Source organism: Plecotus auritus (assembly GCF_963455305.1).
Source record: "Plecotus auritus genome assembly, chromosome: 5".
In the NCBI taxonomy this organism is placed as follows: domain Eukaryota; kingdom Metazoa; phylum Chordata; class Mammalia; order Chiroptera; family Vespertilionidae; genus Plecotus; species Plecotus auritus.
In genome coordinates this window covers 38148162-38173109 of record NC_137776.1, presented here as the reverse complement: position 1 = coordinate 38173109, position 24948 = coordinate 38148162, and the positions used below count along the sequence as shown (strand labels likewise).

The following is a 24948-nucleotide window of genomic DNA, read 5'->3' as shown; positions in this document are numbered from 1 at the left end:
AGGGTGGAGGGCAGCAAGACTGATCTTCCACCATCTGGCAAGCCCACAGGGGTGGTATCATGAACTCCTGGAAGAGAAGAAAAAATCCCAGCAGGACCCTGGTCTGGCTTGAGGATGGGTCCTGTGGCCAAACCCAAATCAAGGCTAGGACTGGAGTCCTCTGGCTGGCCAGGCATGGGCACATGTTTGGGGGATGGAGTAGGGTCAGTCCATTGACAAATGAATGAGGAGCCATCTCAATTGCCAGAGGAAAGAAAAGGGACAGGAAGCAGGCAACAGTGTATCCCCTTTGTGCAGAGCATGGAGAGTCAATTGAGTGCTGTCCAGCCTGCCTCTGCTGCAGAAGGCAACTGTCTGACACATGACAGTCGAGTCTGGTGATCGGACATCACATTCTCTGTTTCTTCTGGGGTCCCATTGGAGGGAAGGCTCTGATAGTCCCACCCCTAACACGGACAGAGGCCCCCATCCATGGAGGAGTTTTAAATCAAAGCCACATCCATGTTCTTAGCCAGAGCCCACACCCCTCCCCCCAGGGCCACATGGGTGACCCCGAGGCTGGCAGCCCCCAATTCCTGGGCCAGCCTGATGTCTGTGAACCTGAGTGGAGGCCAGACAAGATGAGAGCTGAGCCCAGGCAAGAGCTCCTGAGGGGAGACAGATTCTGCCTAAACCCAGGGTGGGCACTGACCCCATCATGGCCTCTCCCTTCCTGACTCAGGATGTGTGGACACTTCTGACACCTCCTCCACTCCCTCACCTGAGCCAGGCAGGAGGGAGCGTGGCCATTGGGGGGACTGACTGCCTGGCACTCCCTGTGCATGATTTGGGTGACCAAGCTCTGTCATGTTGGCCACCAAACTTGAAGGGGACCCTGTGGCCAGGCACCCCAAGAGTTTATCACCCTATTGGTCCCCATTCATGCTGGCCAGACATGGTGGCTCAGCTGGGAGGGGTCCTGTAAGGGTCTGGGTGGTGAGGGGCAGCTTCTCAGACATGCTTGTCACAGAGCTCTTTGTCCACAGTCCTACCATGGGCAGTTTTACCGGGACCACCGCCATGGCTTCGGCACCTACATGTGGCCAGATGGCTCCAGTTTCACTGGCATGTTTTACCTCAGCTACCGAGAAGGCTATGGCACTATGTACATGAAGGCAAGGCTCTTTCAGGTGAGGGGATGGGGCTCCGAGTGTGGGTGAGGGGCAGGGCGGCTGCATGTGCAGGTGAGAAGCAGGGCCACCGTAAATCCATTTCTTAACACCCTTCAGGTGGCAATGATGGTTAATTATTTTAGTATCTTCATAAGCTCATGGATTTTAACATAGTTGATATATTTCAATCCCTTGCTGTTATTATGCTATTTGATACCCAGATTGTCCCACCTTTGGTCAAGGGAGCGCCTCTATGGTTTAGCTCTTGAGATTTTGACACAGTTCCTGCAGGTTTGGGTCGTTTTCTCACTTTCTGCGGTGACAAGTAGTTCCAAGATCCTTCATGCATTTCCCATCCTGGACCAGAAGTGACGGTTTGTCTGGGGAGCGTGGTCCCTTTAGTGGTGGGACACAGTGTTTAGGAACCACAGTCTAGGTGCTCATTACTGCCTTGTTGAGTGGTTGTTATTTTTAGGCCTTTTCAGTAGTAGATCTAGAAGTACATTTCTTTTTTTTTTCTTTTCTTTGTTAATCCTCACTCAAGGCTATTTTTTCCCCACTGAATTTTAGAGTGGAAGGGAGGGGGAAAGACAGAGAGAGAAACGACATGGATTGGTTGCCTCCAGCACATGCCCCAACTGGGGCTGGAGATTAAGCCTGCAACCAAGTATGTGCCCTTGACTGGAATCGAACCTGAAGCCCTTCCTTCAGTCCCAGGGCTGGTGCTCTAACCACTTAGCAACTGGCTAAGGCAGAAATATATTTCTTGATGAGAAAAGACATCACCCATTTCTCCTAATATTTCCAGCTGCAGTGTAGGAGGGTGGGGCTTTCACTCACAGCTCTGCTGCTGTGTCTGCCTACATTTCTCTTAGTCCTAACAATCTCAGTTTCTAACTATTAACAAAATTTCTCATTTGCTTTGTCTCATAAAATATGTGTAATGGTTTCAGGATAACAACATAGCATCACTACCACCATCATAGTTTCTGAAGACAGTTCAAGATTCCTTGGCCTTCCTTTTGTCCCCCAGCCTGTCCCACCAGGGATGTGGGGTCAAATCCCATGGAAGGATTCCTTTCTGGGGCTAATCCACCACTGGATACAGAGACACATTCACTTGTGCTATTTTGCTTTCATGGTTTACGAGCCTATTGTTAAATCTTGCTTTAATTTAGTTTTGTAATTATGTACCAAACTGATATTTTCCTAGTCAAATCTAGCAAATGGGTCCACCCAGAGTAGTATGCTTCCATCCTTTTTTCTAACATCCTAAACCCTCCCTTGTCATTGCTGATGTTTTATCTTTGCACCTACAAAGTTTGAGCAAATATGCATACATATTCCTGCCCCCTCTCCTCGGGGCAGCACCCAATCCCTCATTTCTTGCAGTCTTGAGAGATGGATGGCAGCATGAACATGGCCTCCAGAGAGTGCTGCGGTCATGGCCTGCTCATGGATCTTGCCATGTTTGCTGGTGACCTTTAGAATGTTTTCCTTGAAGATTCTTTGCTCAAAAATAAACATTGTGGCCCTGGTCGGTAGCTCAGTGGTTAGAGCATCAACCTGTGCACCAAAGGGTGTAGGGTTCAATTCCCAGTCAAGGGCACATATCTCGGTTGCAGGTTCACTCCATGCCCCCAGTCAGGGCATGTACAGGACATGTGTCACATCAATGTTTCTCTCTCTTTCCCTCCCTCCCGCCCTCCCTTCTCTGCAAAAGCAGATACCTACTAAGGAGGGCTCCTGGTGGCTAACTGGGCTCAAATTTAAAAATACACACAACGATACAGAGTCTAGCTGCCATTTCTACACAGAGGCCTCTCATGCAAACTGCACTTCAGGGAGAAGCCTCTACACTGAATGCCTGCCTGCACTGTTTCTGCCATCTGAGCCAGCCCTTATAGAGGAGTCCTGGAATCCTATTTCAACCAATAGGACTGAGGCTTTCCCCATTTAAATGGAGCAGTGCAGCTATATCCCCATCAACATTTTCACTGACCAATCAGAGCAGTTCCATTCTGTCCAACAGGAAAGTGCCTTTTGAACCAATCAAAGTGCAAGCAATTGGAGTCCTTATTTGCAAGAGGACAGACCAATCAGGGATCAAGGGCGGGGACTTCTGTCTGTAAAAGCCAACTCCCCTCAACCTCTGGGAAGCACTTTCCCTTTCCACCAAAGGATGAGTTTTCCTGGCCTGCTTGGAACAGAGCAGATCACAGCCTGAATAAAGTGTCCTTCTTCTCCGCAACCCAAATTTGGGATTCCTGTTGTCCTTGAATTGGCACCAGTGACCACTGGTTGACAACACATACCAAAAGCAGAAAATTTAAAACCTGCAAGAAGTAGCATCTGTGGACACACCTTCCTTATTTAACCATCGGGTGATTGACAGAGTCTACATTTGTGATTATAGCTCTGATGACAAGATATTTCCTCATAAAAATTCCTCTGCCCTCCCACAACCTCCAGACATCCATCAACGCCATTGCAGGAAAGATCAGGTCCCTGGGAACTGAGTCTTTCTTTGTGTTCCCTACAGGGAACTGTGCTGCCAGACTCCCTTGTTCTGGGGGCTGTATTGTCACTCATAGTTTCTCATTTGTTCTTCCCAGCTGTTCCATCTCCATACCTGGTGAAAGCATCCAGAAAGGCCCAGGAATTGCTACATTCTGCCAGGTTTATGGGCAGCAAGGGTCAGCTCCTCCTCCTCCTCATTCACACCTGCTGGAGTCTGTCTGACCTGGAGCCTGGCACCTCACCCACACGCTGCTGGAGCACCTGGGCTGGGCCCCCAGTGTGAGAGCTGCAGGGGGTTCCCTGAAATGAGCCCCTCCTGACATCCCCACACACTTTCACCTTGAGATCCCTGGTCATGTCTCCACTTTCTGAGAAAGGTCCCGTCCGCCCCTGACCACCATATCCTCCACCAAAAAGTCTGTGTTTACACATTTGCTGTAGGTCCCTGTACCTGGGACATAGGAAGCCTCAATGGATATTTGTTGAGGAAATGAAGACATTTCTTCTTTTGATTTTAAGAAACTGGTGGCAGAGTCTACAGCCCTGCTGAGTCCTCCTTTTGCCCTGGCGGGACTTGTTTTTCAGGGGCTGTACAAAGCAGATGAGCGGTTTGGGCCAGGCATTGAGACCTACCCCGACGGCAGCCAGGATGTGGGGCTGTGGTTCCGGGAGCACCTGATCAAGCTGTGCACGGAAATACCCTGCAGCTTCTCCATCCGCAGTTACCCCGAGTTCGAGGGCTTCCTCACGCACTCCCCTGCTAGAATCAGCCTCTCGGAGGAGGAAACGATGCACTGGGACCTGCAGGAGGAGCAGGACCCATTTTTCTATGACTATAAGCAGTTCCTGCTGGATGACGACCTGACTCTGTCCCCGGATGTGTACCTCTACTCCACCGACAATACCCACATGCCCATTACCCGCTCTTTCCGAAGAGACTTGGACTCCCGGATCTTCCTGCATGATATTCCTCCATTTGTTGAGGACGGAGAACCGTGGTTCATAAAAAATGAGACCCCTTTGATGGTCAAAATCCAAAAACATGCTTACAAGTTCAGGTAATCAGGGCTGCCGTTCTGTGATGTCTGGGGGACCCGCTCATGCCTCCCTGATGGCCCTGGCGCCTGGGGTATTTGTCAGGTTGATATAAATAGGCTTCTTTTTTAACGGACTGGCACAGCCCAATGATGAGTGGGAGGGACGGCTGGTGCCAGGGCTTGTGGGTTGGGACATGTTGTATGCGGAGGGCTGTGAGGGTGGGGAGGTCTGCCGGCCTACTCCGGGGGAGTCTGCTTGGTGAGAGTGGAGCCAGGGCATGGAAGAGGGTAAACTCCTGATCCCATGGAGCTGAGTCACACCCTGGTGATGGGGCCTTGTGCATGTTTCCTCTGTATAGGTCAGAGCTAGTGCCCCACATCTGCGGACCTGTGCAGGGTCCTGCCTGTGATTAGATGGTCAAGTCTCTGCACAAGGGCCACACAAAGAGAGGGACTGTTATTACCATGATGTCTTAATATGGATCTGGCCAGAGAGTCAAGGATGGGGGAGCAGGGCAAGAGTGGGCTGGGGGCTGGCCAGGCCTCTGGCTTCTCCAAAGATGGCCAGGAAAAGAGAGATCTGCTCTGCTGGTCTCCAAACCCCTACCCCACAGCCCTGCCATAGTTAGCAGCACCAAAGGGAAACTGATTTCTTAAGTAAAATTTTCAATATTTTAATCCCTTTCTTAAATTGTCTTCAGATATCACTAAACTGTCTTAGAATGCATGTTTGTGAGCACAGGAGGCTACTTATGCATCCATTCATGCACCCATCTATCCATCCATCTGTCCATCCATCTAACCATCCATCCACTCATCCATCTACCCACCCACTCATCCACCCACTCATCTATCCATCCATCTGTCCATCCATCTAACCATCCATCCACTCATCCATCTATCCACCCACTCATCTATCCATCCATCCATCCATCCATCCATCCATATTTATCCATCTATCCATCCATCCATCCATCCATTTATCCATCCACCCATCCATTCATCTATACCCATCAACCCATCCACCCATCCATCTGCTTCTTCACCTGTTGATGCATCCATTCATTCATCATGCAAATATCAGCTGAGCCTGTAGTCAGTCATTGAAGACTATTGGTTACAGAAGCTACCATAAAACCACAGGTTCTTGACTGTGAAGGAGGTTATGTGCACACAGGCTTCGGTGTGTGTGGTGAATGGACCATGGGACTTGCATGTCCTTTACTCAAATAGGAAAACGAAAGGGCTGAGGTGGGATGTGGTTGCTTGTGCTGAGTGCTAGACCTGTGTGTGTGCTCCTTGCAGCCACTGCTGCCCAGGGCAGATGCTTAGCCTGAGCATCTTCACCTGCAGGCAGTGTGCCACATCCATGCTGACCATGGCTGAGGGGGAGGGGAAGAAGGAGCGCTGAGCCATTCCGGGCCCCAGAAGGAGGAGAGGCAGTGTGGGAAGGAGGGCTCAGGACGGCCCCTTCAGTGGTGGCATTGGGTCCACTGAAGCTCCTGTGTTGCCAGGAACAAGAAGGAGCACTCCAGCTGGAACATGGGCGCCATCCTGGAGGGGGACCGGAGCAGCTTTGCATGCCGTGGCCCCAAGGAGCGGCTTGCCAGGGAGATGATCCTGAAGGCTGAGGAAGGGAACTACGACTGGATTTATGGGATCCTGAGGGACAACCTTGCCAGTCCCGACGTGGCCGATGCCCAGGGTTACACGGTGCTCGCTGCAGCCGCAGTGAGCATCCCTCCTTCCCATGCTGTGTCTGCTGCAGGGTTGCCCTGCAGGAGCACTGACCCTTGAGGCCCCTGGTGATGGCACCCTCAAGTGGGTGGGGGACATTCCCTCTCTGTTTGGTGAAGCCGCAGTCCTCCCAGACTCGTAGTGGGAGATATGGGGTCAAGTGGAAAGGGTGAGGGCACATGCCTTGGTCTCATGTCTCGGTCACTTGTTTGATGCCCTTTGCCCAGCCGAAGCAAGAGCTCATATCTCTGTCTCGGAGTTCAGGCTGGCGTGAGGCCTCACTCGGGGAAGCTATTTTCCATGTGAGCATCAGGTGCCCGTCTTGCCCCTGGCTGAGGGAGCCTGCTGTCCTTGTGAGACCGGCCTTCTCCCTCCAGATTCACTGTCACGTTAACATTGTCAACCTGCTGCTGGACAATGGGGCTGACGTGAACAAGTGCACGGATGAGGGCCTCACGCCTCTCAACATGTGCTTCATCCTCTACTACCCAGCCACGTCCTTCAGGCTCAACATCGCTGAGAGGACAGTGCCTGAGCTCCAGGTCAGCCATGGGCCCCAGCGGCCTGGCTTAGTGTCCATCGTCCACCTACCCGCTTCCCTCCGCCCCCGTTTGCCACCATCATCTCTCTGTCTTCCCAGCTGCCCACCAGCTTCCCCTCCCAACACGGACCAGGTTCAGATGGGTGAAAAGACCATAAGGCCGGCGGCTGGGAAGCAGGGACAGAGCCTGCACACTCACTAGGGTGTTCAGAGCTTGCTTCCATGACTCTGAGGGACATGTGTCCTTACAGCCACGTGCACAGCAGCTGGGGCCCTGAGACCCCTCTCATGGTCCTCTTCTTATAGTGGTGCTGTCTGAATGTCCCTGGATAAGCGCTAGTTTGAGCTCCTGCTTCCGGTTTTTGTGGGTGACAGTTTGATCAACGGTGACGCGTTTATGACAGGGACACCCACACAGCCCAGGTGTGAGTGGGTTATACCATCTAGGTCTGTGTAGGTGCTTCTGGTGGTGGCACAGCGATGAAATCCTCATAATTAAGTTGCACATGCCCATGCCCAGAAGTGGGTCACTGTTGTGGAACCTCTGATTCCTTTCTGCTTGGAGGCATTCCTCCACCATTTCAGCCCAGACTCAAGGACAAGTCGCAGTGCAGGGGCCGGCTCTCTGCAGTGCAGGCAGACCTGGTGTCCACATCTCCTGAGCGTGGGCAGTGGGGCCACACCCACAGAGGGAGGTCCCCATCCCTAGGAGGCAGACCCTGGACCCTGATTGTCCAAGCCCGACATCCACTAAGAAAGCCTTGGGAGGGGGTGACGGCTTCTTCCTGTTGTGGTCCTGGACCTCCTGTGTGGTGCTGGTGAGTTCAATCTGGAAAAACATCCCTGTGGCTCAACGAGTCTATATTCATCCCTCGCCTCCTCCCAATCTTTTCAAGCTCTTCAAGACAGAGTTCCTCAGGTGACCAGATGCTTTCTCTAACTCCGTTTCTCAAGTTCAAATCCTGCATGGGAGCTCAGAGGCCACCAGCCCAACCTGGTGGTGAGAGGCGTGTGTAGGGAGGAGCCCAGAGCCGCTGCCTGAGAGATCCAGTGTGCAGCAGGCAGGAGAGAGAGAGGCCTCCCACCCAGGTGGCCTTAGGCTTCTGTCCAGAGGGCCTGCCTGTGGTCCCTGATGAGACGTGCTCAGCCTCTGGGCCTCCTCATTTCCTCTGTGCTCACTCTGAAGGGCACGTGGTCAGGCTGTTTGCAGACACTCTGTGACCAGCAGTCAGGACTGATGAGAATGCAGGCCAAAAACCGGAAGTGGGGGGTTTGGAAGCCGAAGCTGTCCTTTCTGCTTTGTTTTTACAGCAGTAGTTTATGTCTCATGGGTGTGCATGCTCAGTTTTTCTTGGTCAGAAGTTTTCACTACGATAACGACTGACTTTTAAGGTCAAAGGTGATCTCATGAACAGAAATGGTGGTTATTCTTGTTCTCATGCCAAGTCAGCTTCAGTGGCAGCCTCTCAGATGGACAGGGCTGCTTGGTCCCCACAGTCACTCCAGGGGATATGGGCTCAGGGGAGTCTGGAGTCAGCAGAGAAAGGAGCAGTGGGTACAGCGGCTGAGCATCCTCAGGGACCTGGTACCTAGAGGCGACCTCATACACTCAGAGTAAATTAATTCTTGATGAAAGGAATTGGGCCCATAATGCCTTTTAATTCTATTCTTTAAATTCTTGTAAAAATCACTCCCTTACTTTGTTTTTAAACTTTTCTGAAAAATATTAGATATATACAAAAGAACACAGTGCAATGAACTTCTATGGTTCTGTCACCCAGATGAAAGTCCCCAACATGTGGCTCATCTTCCCTCGTCCACGCTCCCTGGCCTGATGCCCTAGCTGGTGTCACGTTAGAGTAGGCACCCCACAGATGGCTTCAGCCATAAAGACTCCCCTTTGTGTCTCCACCAGCTAAAGACGCATCTTCTCTTTGTCTTTTTAACACAACCACAAACACTGTTATCCCAGCTTTAAAAATCAAGTGGAATTTTCTAATGTCCTCTGATATCCATCCGTGTTCAGTTTCCCCAGTTCTCTCATGAAGATGCCTGAGAATGGACTTACAGGTTCGCTTGCTGCATGTGGTTGGTGAAGGTGTGTGCCTCCCTCTATCCCAGCTGGCTGTTTTTCCTCTCTGTGGGGTTAGGCTCCTCTCTGACCCCTGCACTGCACCAAGGACAGTGGCTCACAAATGTGAGTGATTGTGGAGCCACCTGGAGTAGGACTGTCCTTATAGGTGAAGCTGTGGGCACATGGCCATGTCAACCTTTATGCACTGTTGCAGCTGGTTTGTGTCACAAGGCTGGAGTCAAGACAGACTCCTAGGCCCCAAAACCTTAAGTATTTACAGAAAAGAATAATCACAGGTGGCTGGGCCCCACTCCCAGCATCCCTGCCTCAGTAGGTGTGGGGTGGGATCCAGGAATGTGCATTGCTGGCAATGCTGATGCTGGTCTGCGATCTACCCTTGGAGAAGGCAGGCTCTGAAGCCCAGATGAAGAACAGTGTCACCTCAAAGCGGGAGCCCTGTGTATGATTTTAAAATTTTCTAGAAGCCACACGAAAGTGTTAAAGATGGAATTAATTTTATTATCATACTTTATTTAATCTGATGTATCCATGACCTATCACTTCTATGGACCCTGAGAAAGAAGATATCTACTAAGAAGGGCTCCTGGTGGCTAACTGGGCTCAAACTAAAAAACAAACTAACAAAATCAGAGCCTAGCAGCCATTTCTACATAGGGTTCTTTCATACAAACTGCATGTCAGAAGCCTGCACTCAACTACCTGCCTCTGCACTGAACTGCCTGCCTGTACCATGTCTGCCATCTGAGCCAGCCCTTATAGAGGAGTTCCTGGAATCCTATTTCAACCAACAGGACTGAGGCTATTCCAATCCAATCAGAGCTATATTAATCCTCTGTGTGCGCCCCCACCCTCCCACCATCATCTTCACTGACCAATCAGAGCAGTTTATTTCTGACCCATCAAGACAGTGTCTTGTGGACGAATCAGATTGCAAGGATTTGGAGTCCTCATTTGCATGAAGATGGATCAATCAGGGATCAGAGGTGGGGACTCCTGTCTCTCTATAAGCCAACTCCCCTCTGGTTTGGAGAACACACTTTCCCTTCCCATTAGAGCAGTGGTCACCAACCAGTGGTCTGCGTGCCACTGGTGGGCCATGAGGTCCGAAAGGTTGGTGACCACTGCATTAGAGAATGAAGACTGTCTGCATTTCCTTGGCATAAGCTTCATAGTGGTGGTTTTTTCACAGCTGTGCTGTACCACTATTGAGCTGTTTGCTCTGAATAAAGTTTTCTTCACCCCACCCCAAACTGGGGATTCCTGTTGGAGGTAAATTGGTGCCACTGACTCTTGGTTGACACTTCAGTGTGTAGCCAGTGGGGAGACACTTTATGGTCTTATTCTGGTGTCTTCACACTTAAATATGCCTGGTGTTGGAAGGGTCTTGCTCTGTGTGCTGTGACCATGCATGGCCAGTGGATGCTGTATGGCTCAGGTCTGTGCAGTGCCTCCAAGGCGTTCGCTGCCTCTCTGTGGATTTTAGGGAAGGCACGTGGGCACTACTGTCTCAGCACTGTCAGCCCAAGTCCTGTGAAGGCCACTTTCGGCCATGAGCAGAGATCCTTGGGAAAGAAGGTATTTAATGGGGTTGCCACGCTAATCTTTTCCCTTCTAATGATATATTTTTTAGTGCTTTCCAAAGGAAGTTCAAAAACTCTCAGTTAGTCAAAACTACTCCTTCGCATTCCATGACTCAGACTCAACCTTCAATGACGACTTGGTACCCACCCCAGACAGCCAGAAGTCCACCGACCAGAGGGACAGCCCCCAGAAGTGGGAGTCCACATTGCCGAGGAGCAGCGTCAGCATCAGTGACCAGGGCCAGGAGCTGGAAGATGTGTTGGAGAGCTTGGACCAGGGCACGCAGTGCAGCAGCAGTGAGACCAATTTTGAGTCTAACCTAGGCATGCAGAACTACTCCATCGAGTTGTCACTTAATATGCTGGAGAAGAGCGCCAGGGCCTACAGCATGCTCAAGGTGCCCTCCAGTGAGGTCATCTCTGACAAAGGAACCATGAAGCAGATGGCATGGAGCATGATCAAGTAGGTGGCTGGTGTGTGAACAGCAGGGCTGAGGGTCACATTCAGGGTGAGTCGCAGCCTTAGCATCACTTCCCTGCTCCCCTGGGAGGGGATGTTTTCTAGTGCCTGTGCCTGATCTCTAAGAGTCTTAGGGGGGACTTCTCTGGTGGCTTGGCACTGGGGGGCCTGCCTATGGATTCTGAGGGACAGGCAGGAGGGAGTCCAGGAATGTGTCCCAGATTGGCACATGGGCAGTGGGCACCACACGGGTTCATACACACTCACCCCCATACACTCACCCATGGATGTACCCCGCTCCCCTCCTCATAGTCTAGACCAGTGGTTCTCAAATTGTGTCCCAGGTCCCCTGGAGTGTCTCAGACCCTTTCAGGGAATCTGCATGGTTAAAATCATTCTCATAGTAATCCTAAGTCTGTGTGATAGTCATGTGACTTGTGTGACAGTTATGTGATGGTCATGTGACATGGTCGTGTGACATTACTTCACCCATGCAACACATGCACAATAGAATGCTGGTTTCATTTGGAATTGCACTTGCTGACACCACAGAAATGACTGATTTGTTACATTTAAAAAAAAAAAAATATATATATATATATATATATATATATATATATATATATATATCTTTATTGATTTCAGAGAGGAAGGGAGAGGGATAGAGAGTCAGAAACATTGATGAGACACATCAATCAGCTGCTTCCTGCACACCGCCACTGGGAATGTGCCTGCAACCAAGGTACATGCCCTTGACCGGAATCAAACCTGGGACCCTTCAGTTTGCAGGCTGATGCTCTATTCATTGAGCCAAACTGGCCAGGGCTATTACATCTTTTTTTTTTTTTTTAAATATGTTTTTATTGATTTCAGAGAGGAAGGGAGAGGAAGAGAGAGATAGAAACATTAATGATGAGAGCGAATCATTGATTGGCTGCCTCCTGCACATTGGACCAAACCTGCAACCCAGGCATGTGCAGGCCGACACTCTATCCACTGAGCCAAACCGGCTAGGGCTGATTTATTACATCTTGACCATGAGCCCATGCCTCTTAACATTCTGTGTGACAAGGTGGGGAGGATGCCTGAAGCACGTCTGCCTCCAACCACAGTTGGAAGGTTTTGGAGGGAAAGCACTTCAATGGCTTGAGCAGCACAAAGTCACCAGCCCTCCCCATGGCCACCATGTTTACTTGACAGCATGATTGGCTGGCACATGGTGGTCATTCACTCTCTTAACAGTTAGCTTTCGCTTTAAGGACAGTTGACACTGTTGACAGTGATGACATCCCAGCTTTGAAGTAGGAATTAGAATTTTGGAGCATTTACATGCACCGCATATTGTTCATGATACGTCCACCTGGGGACGATCTCAGTGAGGCAGTCTGTCCACATGACCAAGTCCCGACATCGCAGGAGCACTCGGAGGATCCCTCTGGGGGTTCTGGTGCAGCTAGATACATATTCTCCACAAAAAATTTCATGTTAATATGCAATGGCTTTGTTATTACTTTTTAAATGTATCAGTAAGGATTTTAAAAATTCTGTTTTAATGTGTAATACATTAGACATGGATGAATAGAATCCACATAAACAAAAGGTCTTTGGAGTCCTCAGAGAATTTTAAGAGTGGAAAGGGGTCCTGAGAGCAGGAAGTTTGAGAACCACTGCTCTAGAGTGACCTGGTCTCTCCACTGTCCTCCTGCCCACCCCACCCTGGTTCTGTGCTGCCCTCTGCCATTCTTGCCACCGGCTCAGCTCCTCAGCACAGCCACTCTCCTCCCTGCTCTTCTCCTTGCCCAGCAGGGCTGCTGTCCAAGCCCACCCAGCTGGGACCCCCAAGCCCAGGTCTCAGCCCATCTTCCCCTGATAAGAGATGTGTGTGTGTGCATGTGTGTCAGTGTGTGTATGTGGTGTGGTATGTATTTGTGTGTGTGTGGTGTCAGTGTGTGTATGTGGTGTGGTATGTATTTGTGTATGTGTGTGTGGCATTTGTCAGTGTGTGTATGTGGTGTGATATATATTTGTGTATGTGTGTGTGTGTGGTATTTTTCAGTATATGTATGTGGTGTGGTATGTATTTGTGTGTGTGTGGTATGTGTCAGTGTGTGTATGTGGTGTGGTGTGTGCGTATGTGGTGTGTGAGTCACTGTGTATGTGGTGTGATATATGTATTTGCGTGTGTGTTTATGTGTGTGTTTATGTGTGTGTGTGGTATGCATTTGTATGTACAGATGTGAGTGTGCACATGTCTGGTGTGCATGGTACAACCTCAAACCCTGGTGTTCCAGGTACTCTCTGTCATCACCTCAAAGCCATCACAGAAGGGTGGTCTGGTCCCCACCTCACACGCCAACACACAGTGACTTCAGTGAGGCTAAGTGACCCTGAGGGCCAGTGCCAGGCAGGGCCACAGCTGGACTTGCACTTGCCCAGGCTGGCTCGCTTAGGGTGGTTTGGTGAGATGGGTTGCTCTATTCCCGTGTAGGGGCCGGAGGTCTTGGGAGGGCAGGACACCACTGGGGCTCAGGGCACCATGAGGTCAGTGTGTCTGAGCATCCTCCACTGGGGAGCACCTGTCCCAACTGGGGGTGCTGTCCAGACAGCCTCCTGTGCCTCTCCCCCAGCATGTGACATGTCATACTGATCCTTTCAGACACAGAAACATGTGGCTGACCATCAACCGCCTGCTGCACCGAGGCGCTGACCCCAACCTGTGCCGCGTGCCCATGCAGGTCCTGTTCTTCGCTGTGAAGACCGGGGACGTGGACGGGGTGAAGCTGCTGCTGGAGAGTGGTGCCAGGACCGACATCCAGTTCCCCCCAGAGGTAGGGCCCCCAGAGGTAGGGCCCCCAGAGGTAGGCCAGAGGTGCGGGAGCAAGGCGGGGGCTGGGCTTCAGAGGACTGCTCCTAGCGTGAGGTCAGAGCGATAGGTTTTGAACCTCACTGTTACCACCTGTTTTTCTGCTCTGGTTGTGTGAGCCCCCACCTGTATGCAGGCCCTTTGTTGTGTTTAGAGGGTGTCGATGGGATGGCTGGCGGTTTTGTTTGGCCTCTGCCATTACTTTCAGGGATAGATGGGTCTCACTTTTCAGACCCTTGGCCAGGCCGTTTCTTTCCTTTTCTTCTGAGGATAAGATAAAGTAGTGCAGGAAAGTAGAATTTGTGTAAGACCCGGGATAATTCATAATAGCTTTTTATGTTTACTGATTGGACTCCATCTTTAAAACTGACTAAAGTTACAGACTGTAAACTTGGCACAGACACCCTCATCTATCCATCTGTCCATCCATCCATCCATCCCAAATCAAGAATCAATTATTGATATTCATCTTCAAATGGAAGTTTCGCTTTATTGAAATATTTGAGTTGCCAGTATTACTGGAACCAGGAGAACACCCAGTTCCTCGCTATGCCCAGCGGACTGATGTCAGTGGTTTCTGAGCATCCCTCCAGCCTTTCTCCAGGGGCTCTTTCCCATTCCCACGGGTCCTGTGTGGAGGGTTGGCGAGTCCTCCACCTTGGCCCGAGGTGCACCCTGTATTCCTGGCTGGGATCTCTCTGAGTTGGCTGTGCCTCCTCCAGGACCAGGCCCCCTGACCGTCTCCATGTGGTCAGTGCTGAATGGGTATCCTAGAGACAGTCCTCCATTGATTCTCTCAGCCGATGCCAGGGGCTGCTGTGGGTGGACGATAGGCCTCGGGTAGGGATTGGCATCGGGAGCTGTATGGCCGTCTGCAGTGGCATCTGAAAAAGCACCTGGCAGGGAAGATGGGCTTTTCTTGGAGGGAGGCAGGGACAGTTGGTTTAAAATGAAGCTGGCACCGGGGTCTGTGCTCCTGTCTGTGGCCCGGGCAGACAGATACATCTTATGAATTGGAACGGACATGTCCATGGTCTGTGTGGGAGGCCTCCTTGTCCTGAATGTTGCCTGGGGATGGTGAGAGGGCAGTGCTGTGCGTGGCACTCTAGGACTGGCCTGGGCTCTCACCCTGGACAGGCCCTGGCACCCTGGGGAGCATCACCTCACCCTAACTCCTCCTGCGTTTCCTCTGCAGCTGAGGGCCCTGACCCCCCTCCACATTGCAGCTGCCCTTCCCGGGGAGGAGGGTGTCAAGATAACAGAGCTGCTGCTCCACGCCATCACGGATGTGGATGCCAGGGCAAATGACCAAGACGATGTGTACAGACTGAGCAAGGTGGGTCATCTGCCATGCGGGAGAGGGGGCACTAGGGAGCCTGGGGTCACTCTGCAGTGTTGTCCATTTAGTTCAAAATTTCACTTGTCCTTATAGAGGTTGATTGATGCTCTTTGCACCCCAAAACAGCACATGTGTAGCTCACCTGTGTGAAAGCAGGAGGGGAGGGCTTGGGGCATGCGCACAGGAGAGGGTTTCACAGGAAGCTGCTTCAGATCCACAGTCTGAGGAGGAGGGCAGCCTGCTCCTCTGTGTGAGCACATCTATATGCGAGCTTGTACCTGCTGGGGCTCCTGGCACAGCCTGGTCAGGCAGGTGGAGGTCTCTGAGAACTTGAGGAGAGGCTTGAGGCCAGGACCTGATCCCTCTGTCTGCACACAGCCAGAGCTGCTGCCTTCAAGCATGAAGCTCAACAATGAAGTAGGCCCGCCCAGCATCTACAATAGCGTGAACATGTCCATCCCTGAAGAGGGGGGCAGGACAGCTCTGCACGTGGCCTGTGAGCGGGAGGACAACTACAGGGTAAGCAGGGCCATCTGGCGTGGTCAGGAGCTGTGTGCCCATGTGTGTGCCCTGGGTGTGCATACGCGAGTGCAGTTACATAAGTGTGCACATGCATGTTTTTGTGCGTGCACACGTACCTGCATGTATGTTGGCATGGCTGTGTGAGTTGTATTTACAGGCCAGCACATATGTGCATGTATGCGCACACATGTACACATGCATGTGTGCTTGGGTAGTGCATGTGCATTTGTGTAGCTGGGTGTTTTGGGGCAGGATGGTGAGTCAGCAGCCATGGTGGGGGGGCGGGCTGGGCTGAGGGGACAGACCTTGGGATGTTGGCCTCAGGCCATCCTGCCTGAGTGAGTTTCAGAACAGATGAGTGGGTCCTGTCCACAGTGAAATGGGATCCACTAGGTTAAAGCATGGTAGAGAGTGTCAGCAGGCCCTGCCTGGAACTCGTGCGTGGAAGCGCTGTTCCAGAACACAGAACATGGGATACACGTCCACACCCGTGTCAGCAAGCACATGGATCATGTTGTGGCATCACTTTCTCTGTGTGGTGCCTGCTCAAACATATTTGGGTGTGGCTGGCATGCGCTGGAACTGGGCTGTGTGTCTCAGTCACCCACAGACTTGGTTTCCCGCAGGGATGGGGTCCTGCAGAGCCCAGAGGGCCCTTTGGCACTGCAACACTGCCTCCCATGGGCCTTGGGATTAATTCCTCGAATGAGGAGGCCGAATGGCCAGGGTGGGCACAGGGGTACTGGGAACCAGGTGTGGGCTTTGTGTTACAGTGGCCAAGGTAGGCCAGACCAGTAAGCTGCTGAGCACATAGTAAACTGAGCCTCAGTTTACCCTCTTGTAAAATGACACCAATGGCTGACCTCACAGGGCTGTAGCATGGGCAGTTTGCCACTGAATAGGGTGATGACCATGCATGCCGTCCTGACATGAGAGTGCAAGGGCCTGCGTGAGGGTGGCGCTTGGGCAGCGCTGGCAAGGGGTGGTGGGAGGCACCTCCAGGCCTCCCTGCTTCAGAGCTTCCTTCTGGTCAAAGCCTCCTTGAGCCTGGGCCACCATCCTGCCAGAACTTTCTGAGGGGTGCCATGAGCCTACATTAGGAATGGGGACAGAGAGGCTCTGAGAGGCAGGCTGGCCAAGGCCCCCAGCCAGTAAGTGCGAAGCCTGGGCTTTGAACACAGTGCTTTCCAACTCACACACCTGTGTTCTCTGTGCTGACTTCAGGTTGGGAAAAGCTGCGGGGAAGCAAAGTTGGAAGACAGAAGCATCATCATCATTAGGTGGTGATGGCCGCCCAGCCATCACGTCTGTGTCCCCCGGGGGAGAGAAGGGCTGGGGAAGCTTTCCCAGGAGCTTTTCGGCCTGGCCAGTGAGGCTCGAAAAGGGGAGTAGGCTTGGAGGGGAGCAGTCCTGCTTGTGAGCAGTTCTGGGAAACGAGGGGGCGGAGGGGAAATCGGGGTTCTCCAGAGGGGAAGGGCCGGAAGGGTACAGTGGCCCTCCGGTGCTAAAGGTCTCCTTTCAGCCCGATGGCCTTTTTTGTTTCATTTTATTTTGTTGTTAATCCTCACCCAAGGATATTTTTTCCATTGATTTTTTAGAGAGAATGGAAGGGAGGGAGGGCAGGGGTAGAGAGAATCACCGATGTGAGAGAGACACATGGATTGGTTGCCTCCTGTAGCACCCCAACAGGGTCCAGGGATTGAACCTGCAACCCAGATATGTGCCCTTGACTGGGAATCGAACCTGCGACTCTCTGGTTTGAGAGCCGACACTCTAACCACTGAGCACACCGGCAGGGTCGGTTGGGCTTCTTTCACTTGCTGTGTCCTAGAGGACCCTGAGCCCTGGTGAAGGGCACGTTCCTCTGGCCACACCTGCTCTGCACCTACCGTGATGGTCATAAAATCCTGACTCTCCCCTTCTTTTGAAAACAAGTTTTAAATTAATTCACCCATCATTTGACCTTCCTGTTTTTAATTGGAAATAATGAATGTTTAGAAAACATCTTTTCACTTTGAGGACTGACGCACCTACCCACCATTCATCAACCTAGAATTCAGAGCTCTCTGTGCCAGGCAAGGTGCTGGGGAGGAGGAAATAGAAGTTGATTTCAGGACGTCTGAGTTAATGATCCATGCCAGGTGCTCCGGGGACTTGAGACTTGGGCCTCTTAACCTGCTGTCCTCTGCCTTTCCCACCCAGTACGCCAGGGATGTCGTCCACCTTCTCCTCTCCCACAAAGCCAACAGCAGCCTGCTGTGGGGCGGCCACTCCCCGCTCTCCCTGTCCATCGCCAGTGGGAACGACCTGGTGAGCATGTTCTGAATCCCTGAGGGACATCTGCAATGTTCTCCTCCAGTGTCCCCTCCCCATCAGTGTTTGGGCGTTGGTGTTGTTGGCAGTGGCACGAAGGCAGCATGGTGTAAGGGGCGTGGATCACCTCCCATGGGGATGGAGCTCATTAGAGAGAGAAGGCTAAGGAGAGAAGTAAGCAGGGACGTGAGGTTCAGCTGGGTGGGTGTCTCCTCATGGGGTCTAGATCCCAGCTCTGCCTGTCCCAGACAATGACTCATCTGTGCTCTGGGAAAGGCACATTGGCAAGTTCCCACTTTCTGCTGCTGCCAAGAAATGTGTTTATTCACCATCCTCCCAGCCAGCCAGCCACCCATCTACCCTCCTTCCATCAATCCATCCACCTTCCACACATTTATGTACTCATCTATGCACCCACACACCCAAACACACATCTATTCATCCTCCCACCCATCTATCCACCCATCTACCCACTCACCAACCCATCCTTTTACCCATTCATTCTACATCTATCACCAATCTTCCTCCCTCCCTCCCTCCCTCCCTCCCTCCCTCCCTCCCTCCCTCCCTCCCTCCCTTCCCTCCCTCCTCCCATCTATATCCCATGCACCTGTTCATCCTTTTATTTGGATGAACCTACTGTGCGCCAGGCAGGCGCCACTCTAGGCATCAGGTGTTGAGTAAAACAGAGTCTCAGCTCTCAAGGATGTTACATTCTGGTTGGAGAAGACAGACCATAGTCCAGTGTGACACATTTTCAGGTAATAATAAATGTTATGGAGAAAATAAAGATCAAGGACAGATGGAGAATGATGGAGGGAGGCTACTTTAGCAGGTTGCCCAGGTGGGCTTCTCTGGTGAGGGGACTTTTTAGCAGAGGCCTAAAGAAGCTGAAGGCATTGTTGCCAGTGGCCACAGGTGGGGCTTCTGTGGTACCTCTGCAGGGGCCCCGCCTCCTCTCCCTCCTTCCTTCAACAAGTCATATGGGCACTTGCTCCTGCCGGATATTACAGGCAGGCGTAGTAGCAAAGAGAGCTTGCTCCGAGGGACAAAGCTCTGGAGAGAGACAAACACTAGTTCTCTGGCATTCCGTAGCTGTTCTTACTCCTGGATTCCCGGACGGCACCTAGGCTGGCAGCTGGGGACACAGTAGGAAACAAGGGACATGTGGCCCACTTTGTGTCTGGTCAAAGACCCAGGTGCCCCGGGGCAGAGGCAGACTATTCCCAGGGATGAGGGCCTGACAGGACAGTGTGCGGACAGGGTGCCAGCCAGGCTCCTGGGCGGAATGGCAGGCCCCCTAAGGAACCACCATGTGCCCACCCCAGTGGTCCTTGGAGTCTGCAGCAGTGGAACCTGTGGGCGAGAGCCATGGAGAATGCCCGGGGTGGGGGGCCTCAGTGAGCCCCAGCTTGGCCACCACTATACTCAGTGCTGCAGTGGCCTCGCTCCGGGACTTCCTCCAGTGGAGGGAGCGACCTGGTGGCACTGACAGTCTGTCTGTGTACAGATTGTGAAGGAGCTGCTGTCCCACGGCGCTGACCCCAACCTGCTTCTGACCAAGGGCTTGGGCAGTGCCCTGTGTGTGGCCTGCGACATCGCCTACGAGCACCGGAGGAGTGTGAACAGCAGGCTGGGCCTGGTGAGGCAGCGGGTGTGGGGGGCTGGCTGAGAGGGGCAAGTGGGAAGGGGCGACCCAGGGTCCTGGGCCTGGGGGCTGTGGGACCCTTGGTCTGGCCTCATTCCCAGCAGGCGGAGCTTCATGTGGTATTTCTCTGTGTTCTTCAAGCCTCAGCATTCCAAATACTTGAAAACGGGTGAGAAATTCTTGCCTTTTAAGATGTATAGATCTAAAATATATGCAGAGGCAAAGCCACTCAACAGGCCAGACAAAAGTCCCCTGGTTTTTCTAAGGAAAGACATGGGCTATGGTTTTGGTCTGGTTGCAGGATTCTAGATTTTTCTATGTCAAATGGGCATCAACCAGGGATCCTAATCAAGGGACATGCTAGGCAGGGATTGGGGAGCTGCATCCTAGGCAGGGATTGGGAGCTGGGCTGTCTCCACACTAGGCCCACCAAGAAGCGAACACTGTGATGTGCACTCACCAATAGACACAAAACTAGATGCTCTGAGATCAAAACATTGATCACCCACATATATACCCCCTCATGTAATATATCCAATTCTCATAAATACTTCCAACACTTGTAATGATTAAAACGTTTTTATTACCTGTGTATCATAAGCCACTTATAAAAATATCAACACTGCAAAGACTGTCTTTACTCCATTGTATGATCTTGCCTCCTTTGTCAAATATCAATTGAGCATAATGGCTTGGGCTGATTTCTGGGTTTTCCGTTCTGTTCCATTGATCTATATGCCTGTTCTTGTGCCAGTACCAGGCAGTTTTGGTTACAATGCCTTTGTAGTATAATTTGATATCCAGTATTGTGATCCCTCCTACTTTGTTCTTTCTCAAAATTGCTTTGGCTATTCGGGGTCTTTTTTGGTTCCATATAAATTTTTGGAGTATTTGTTCTAGGTCTGTGAAATATGCCATTGGTATTTTAATAGGGACCTATTGAATCTATAGATTGCTTTGGGTAGTATGGAAATTTTAATGATATTAATTTGTCCTATCCATGAACATGTTATATTCTTCCACTTGTTTGTATCTCCTTCTATTTCTTTTTTCAATGTCCTGTAGTTTTTCCTAGTACAGGTCTTTTACCTCCTTGGTTAAGTTTATTCCAAGGTATCTTTTTTTTTTTTTTTTTTTGCAATGATAAATTGGATTGTTTTTATAGTTTCTCTTTCTGAGAGTTAATTATGGCCATATAAAAATGCCATTGATTTCTGGTACAATGGAGTAAAGACAGTTTCTTCAATAAATGGTGTTGGGAAAATTGGACAGGTACATGCAAAAAAAAAAAAAAAAAAAAAAAAAAAAGAAAGAAAGAAAGAAAGAAAGAAACTAGACCACCAACTTGCAACATACACAAGAATAAACTCAAAATGGATAAAAGACTTAAATGTAAGTTGTGGAACCATAAAAATTCTAGAAGAAACCATAGGCGGCAAAATCTCAGACATCTCTCATAGCAATATGTTTGCCAATACATCTCCTCTAGGGCAAAGGAAACTAAGGAGGAAATAAACAAATGGGACTACATCAAAATAAAAAGCTTCTACACAGCAAAAGAAACCATCACCAAAATGAAAAGAGAGCCCACTGCATGGGAGAACATGTTTTTCAGTGATACATCTGATAAGGGGTTAATTTCCAAAAATATATAGATACTCATATAACTTAACAAAAGGAAGACAGACAAATCCAAGTAAAAAAATGGGCAAAGGACCTAAATAGACACTTCTCCAAAGAGGATATATAGATGGCCAAGAAACGCATGAATAAATGCTCTGTCACTAACATTAGAGAGATGCAAATTAAAATGACAATGAGATATCACCTCACACCTGCCAGAAGGGCTATCATCAACAAATCAGCAAATGACAAGTGCTGGTGACAATGTGAAGAAAAGGGAACCCTAGTACACTGCTGGTGGGAATGAAGACTGGTGCCGCCACTATGGAGTTTCCTCAAAAAATTAAATATGGAACTGCCATTTGACCCAGTGATCCCACTTCTAGGACTATATCCTAAAAATCCCGAAATAACAATCAGAAAAAATATATATACACCCCTATGTTCATAGCAGCACTATTTATAATAGCTAAGATCTGGAAACAGCCCAAGTGCCCATCCTATCTAATAAAGAGGGAATATGCTAATTGACCATTACTCCCTCACAAAGATGGCTGCACCCACAGCTGAGGTCAAGTTCCCTTAAGGAGCCTTAACAAGCAATCAGCAGGGACCTGATGCTACGCCCTCCCCCCGCCCCCATGGGGCTTGACAGGGGACCTCAGGCTGCACCCCCTGCCCTGGAGTCAGGCTGGGGGACCTAAGGCCGCACCCCCCGCCCCAGCGCCAGGCTGGGGGACCTCAGGCTGCGCCCCCCCATCAGGCAGGGTTTGACAGGGGACCTCAGGCCACGCCCCCATCCTGGCCCCGGGGCCAGGAGACCTGAGGCTATGCTCCCTGCCCAGCAGGGCTTGACAAGGATGGGACTGGCCAGGTCTGGATCTAGCCCAATGAGTGAGGGTGGGGGCCTGGCCGGGTCTGGGTCTCACGCGATTTCGAGGTGCATGTGGGTGGGTGGGGACTTGACTCTGGGTCCCGTGGTGAGCCCCAGACTCTGATAGGAGGAAGGTTTTCATATACATTATACTAATTTTCTTTCATCTCTGACACTTCTATTATAGAGAAAGGGCAAATAGCAATATTAAATTATTTCCTCTAATTAATCCCCTTTTAATGTGCACGAATTTTGTGCACCAGGTCACTAGTCAGTAGATAAATGAATAAAAAAGCTGTGGTACATTTATACCTTGGAATACTCTGAAGCTGTAAAAAAAAAAAAAAAAAAAAAAAAAAAAAAAGGATCTCTTATCCTTTGAGACAGCATAGAGCGATCTGGAGAGTATTATGCAAAGTGAAATAAGACAGTCAGAGAAAGACAAGTATCACATGATCTCATTCATATGTGGAATCTAATGAACAAAATAGATCCAGAGACATGGAAGCATGGAACAGACTGAGGGATATCGGAGGGAAGCGGGGGAGGGAAGATTAACCAAGAAACTTATATGCATACGCATATGCATAGCCCATGGACACAGGCAATCATGCAGTAGGCCTTGGGGGACAGGCAGGGTGGAGGGCTTCAATGAGGGGAAAGGGGACATTTACAATACTTTCAACAATAAAGATAAATAATCCTCTCTAATAAAGATAGAATATGCTAATTGACCCTCATGCCATCACAAAGATGGCGGTGCCCACAGCCAATAAGGAGGGAATATGCTAATTGACTGCCACACCCTCAAAGATGGCAGTGCCCACAGCCACAAGATGGTGGTGCCCAGTCCCCTCAGCCCTGCCTCTGGAGTCCTCCAGTCCCCTCTGCCCCCCAGCCATCCAGGGCCAGCCCGAGGCACAGGCAAGCCTCAGATGTCAGCTGCCCAGCCACCCAAGGCCGCCCGAGGCTCAGGTAACCAGGGCTGGCCGAGGCTTGTGCTGCCGGCAGTGGCAGCAGCAGAGGTGTGATGAGGGCATCGCCTTCCCCTGATCACCGGGTCACCTCCTGCCCCTGAGGGCTCCCTGGCTGTGAGAAGGGGCAGGCCGGGCTGAGGGACCCCCCTCCAGTGCATGAGTTTTCATGCACCGGGCCTCTAGTCCTATCTAATAAAAGGGTAATATTCAAATTAACCATCACTCCGCTACACCCAAAAGCCACGCCCACCAGCCAATCAGGAGTGAATATGCAAATAAACCCAACCAAGATGGCTATGGCCACGGAGAGCAGGCGGGAGGCTTGGGTTTCCCCGGCAATGGAGGAAGCCAAGCTTTCCGCCTGCCCTTGCCAGCCTAGTACTCCACTCAAGGCTGCAAAGTTTCAATGATAGAAGATACATAAATCCAAACAGAAATGGCGGCAGCCACGGAGCTGGAAAGAGCAGGAGGCTAGGGTTGCCCCCGGCGATGGAGGAAGCCAAGCTTTCTGCATACCCTGGCCGGCCCTGGCCTCCGCTTAAGGCTACAAAGTTTCAATTATAGAAGATACATAAATCCCAAAAGAAATGGCTGCCACCACGGAGCGAGCAGAAGGCTTGGCTCCGCTCCAGGCTACAAAGTTTCAATTGTAGAAGATAAATAAACCCCAGATACCAGGGCCTCCACTTGGGTCTCCAGGGGGCGTGGCCAGCCTGCAAACTACCACAGGCCCCTCGCCCAGGCCACCCCACACCCCAAGGGAACCCCCATCCTGATCTGGGACACCCTTCAGGGCAAACCAGCTGGCCCCACCCATGCACCAGGCCTCTATCCTATCTAATAAAAGAATAATATGCAGATTGACCATCACTCTAACACACAAGATGGCTGCCCCCATGTGGTCAAAGATCCTGCCCCCATGTGGACACATGATGGCCACCACAAGATGGCCAGCAGGGGAGGGCAGTTGGGAGGAACCAGGCCTGCAAGGGAGGGCAGTTGCTTCCATGTCTCTGGATCTATTTTGTTCATTAGATTCCACAGTGTTTGTTCTTCTATGTCTGCCTTATTGCATGCAGCATCATGTCCTCAAGATCCCTCCATGTTGTAGCAGGTGTCAGATATGTTTTTATTTTGAGGCTGAATAATATTCCCTTGTGTGTATAAAGCACATTGTGTATTGGACCATTGACGCACACCTAGGTTGCTTCCACTTTTGGCTATTTTAAATAATGTCACTGTGAACATGGGTGTACAAATCTCTCTTCCGGACTCTGCTTTCAATTTGGGTATCTACCCAGAAGTGGGATTGCTGGGTCATGTGGTCATTCTATGTTTCATTTTTTGAGGAACCACCTCGACAGTAGCTGCACCAATTTACATTCCCACCCACAGTGCACAGGGCTCCCATTTCTCCACATCCTCGATAACACTTGTTCTTTTCTGAGTTTATTGGATAGTAACTATCCTGATGGTGTGAGGCAGTATCTTATTGGTTTTATTTTAATTTTATTCATGACATTGAGCATCTTTTCATGGGTTTGTTGACTATTCATATACCTTCTCTGAAGAAATGTCTATTCAAGTTCTTTGCCCATTTTAGAAATTGTTTTTTGTTAAGTTTTAAGAGTTCTCTCTGTATTCTGGACATTAATTACTTCTCAGATA

General features: G+C 50.7%; 1 protein-coding gene across 1 annotated transcript in view; it reads left to right on the top strand.

Annotated features, from left to right (window-relative positions):
- ANKMY1 (ankyrin repeat and MYND domain containing 1) overlaps positions 1-24948 on the top strand; it is a gene marked incomplete at its 3' end in the record, with an annotated part of 41193 nt that overhangs the window by 3757 nt on the left and 12488 nt on the right. The window contains exons 3-12 of the mRNA XM_080671157.1: positions 1026-1169; positions 4257-4729; positions 6223-6439; positions 6823-6987; positions 10724-11124; positions 13778-13949; positions 15180-15320; positions 15702-15842; positions 18048-18155; positions 19669-19800. Coding sequence (XP_080527283.1) covers positions 1026-1169; positions 4257-4729; positions 6223-6439; positions 6823-6987; positions 10724-11124; positions 13778-13949; positions 15180-15320; positions 15702-15842; positions 18048-18155; positions 19669-19800 — 2094 coding nt within the window. The remainder of the gene's footprint in view (positions 1-1025; positions 1170-4256; positions 4730-6222; positions 6440-6822; positions 6988-10723; positions 11125-13777; positions 13950-15179; positions 15321-15701; positions 15843-18047; positions 18156-19668; positions 19801-24948) is intronic.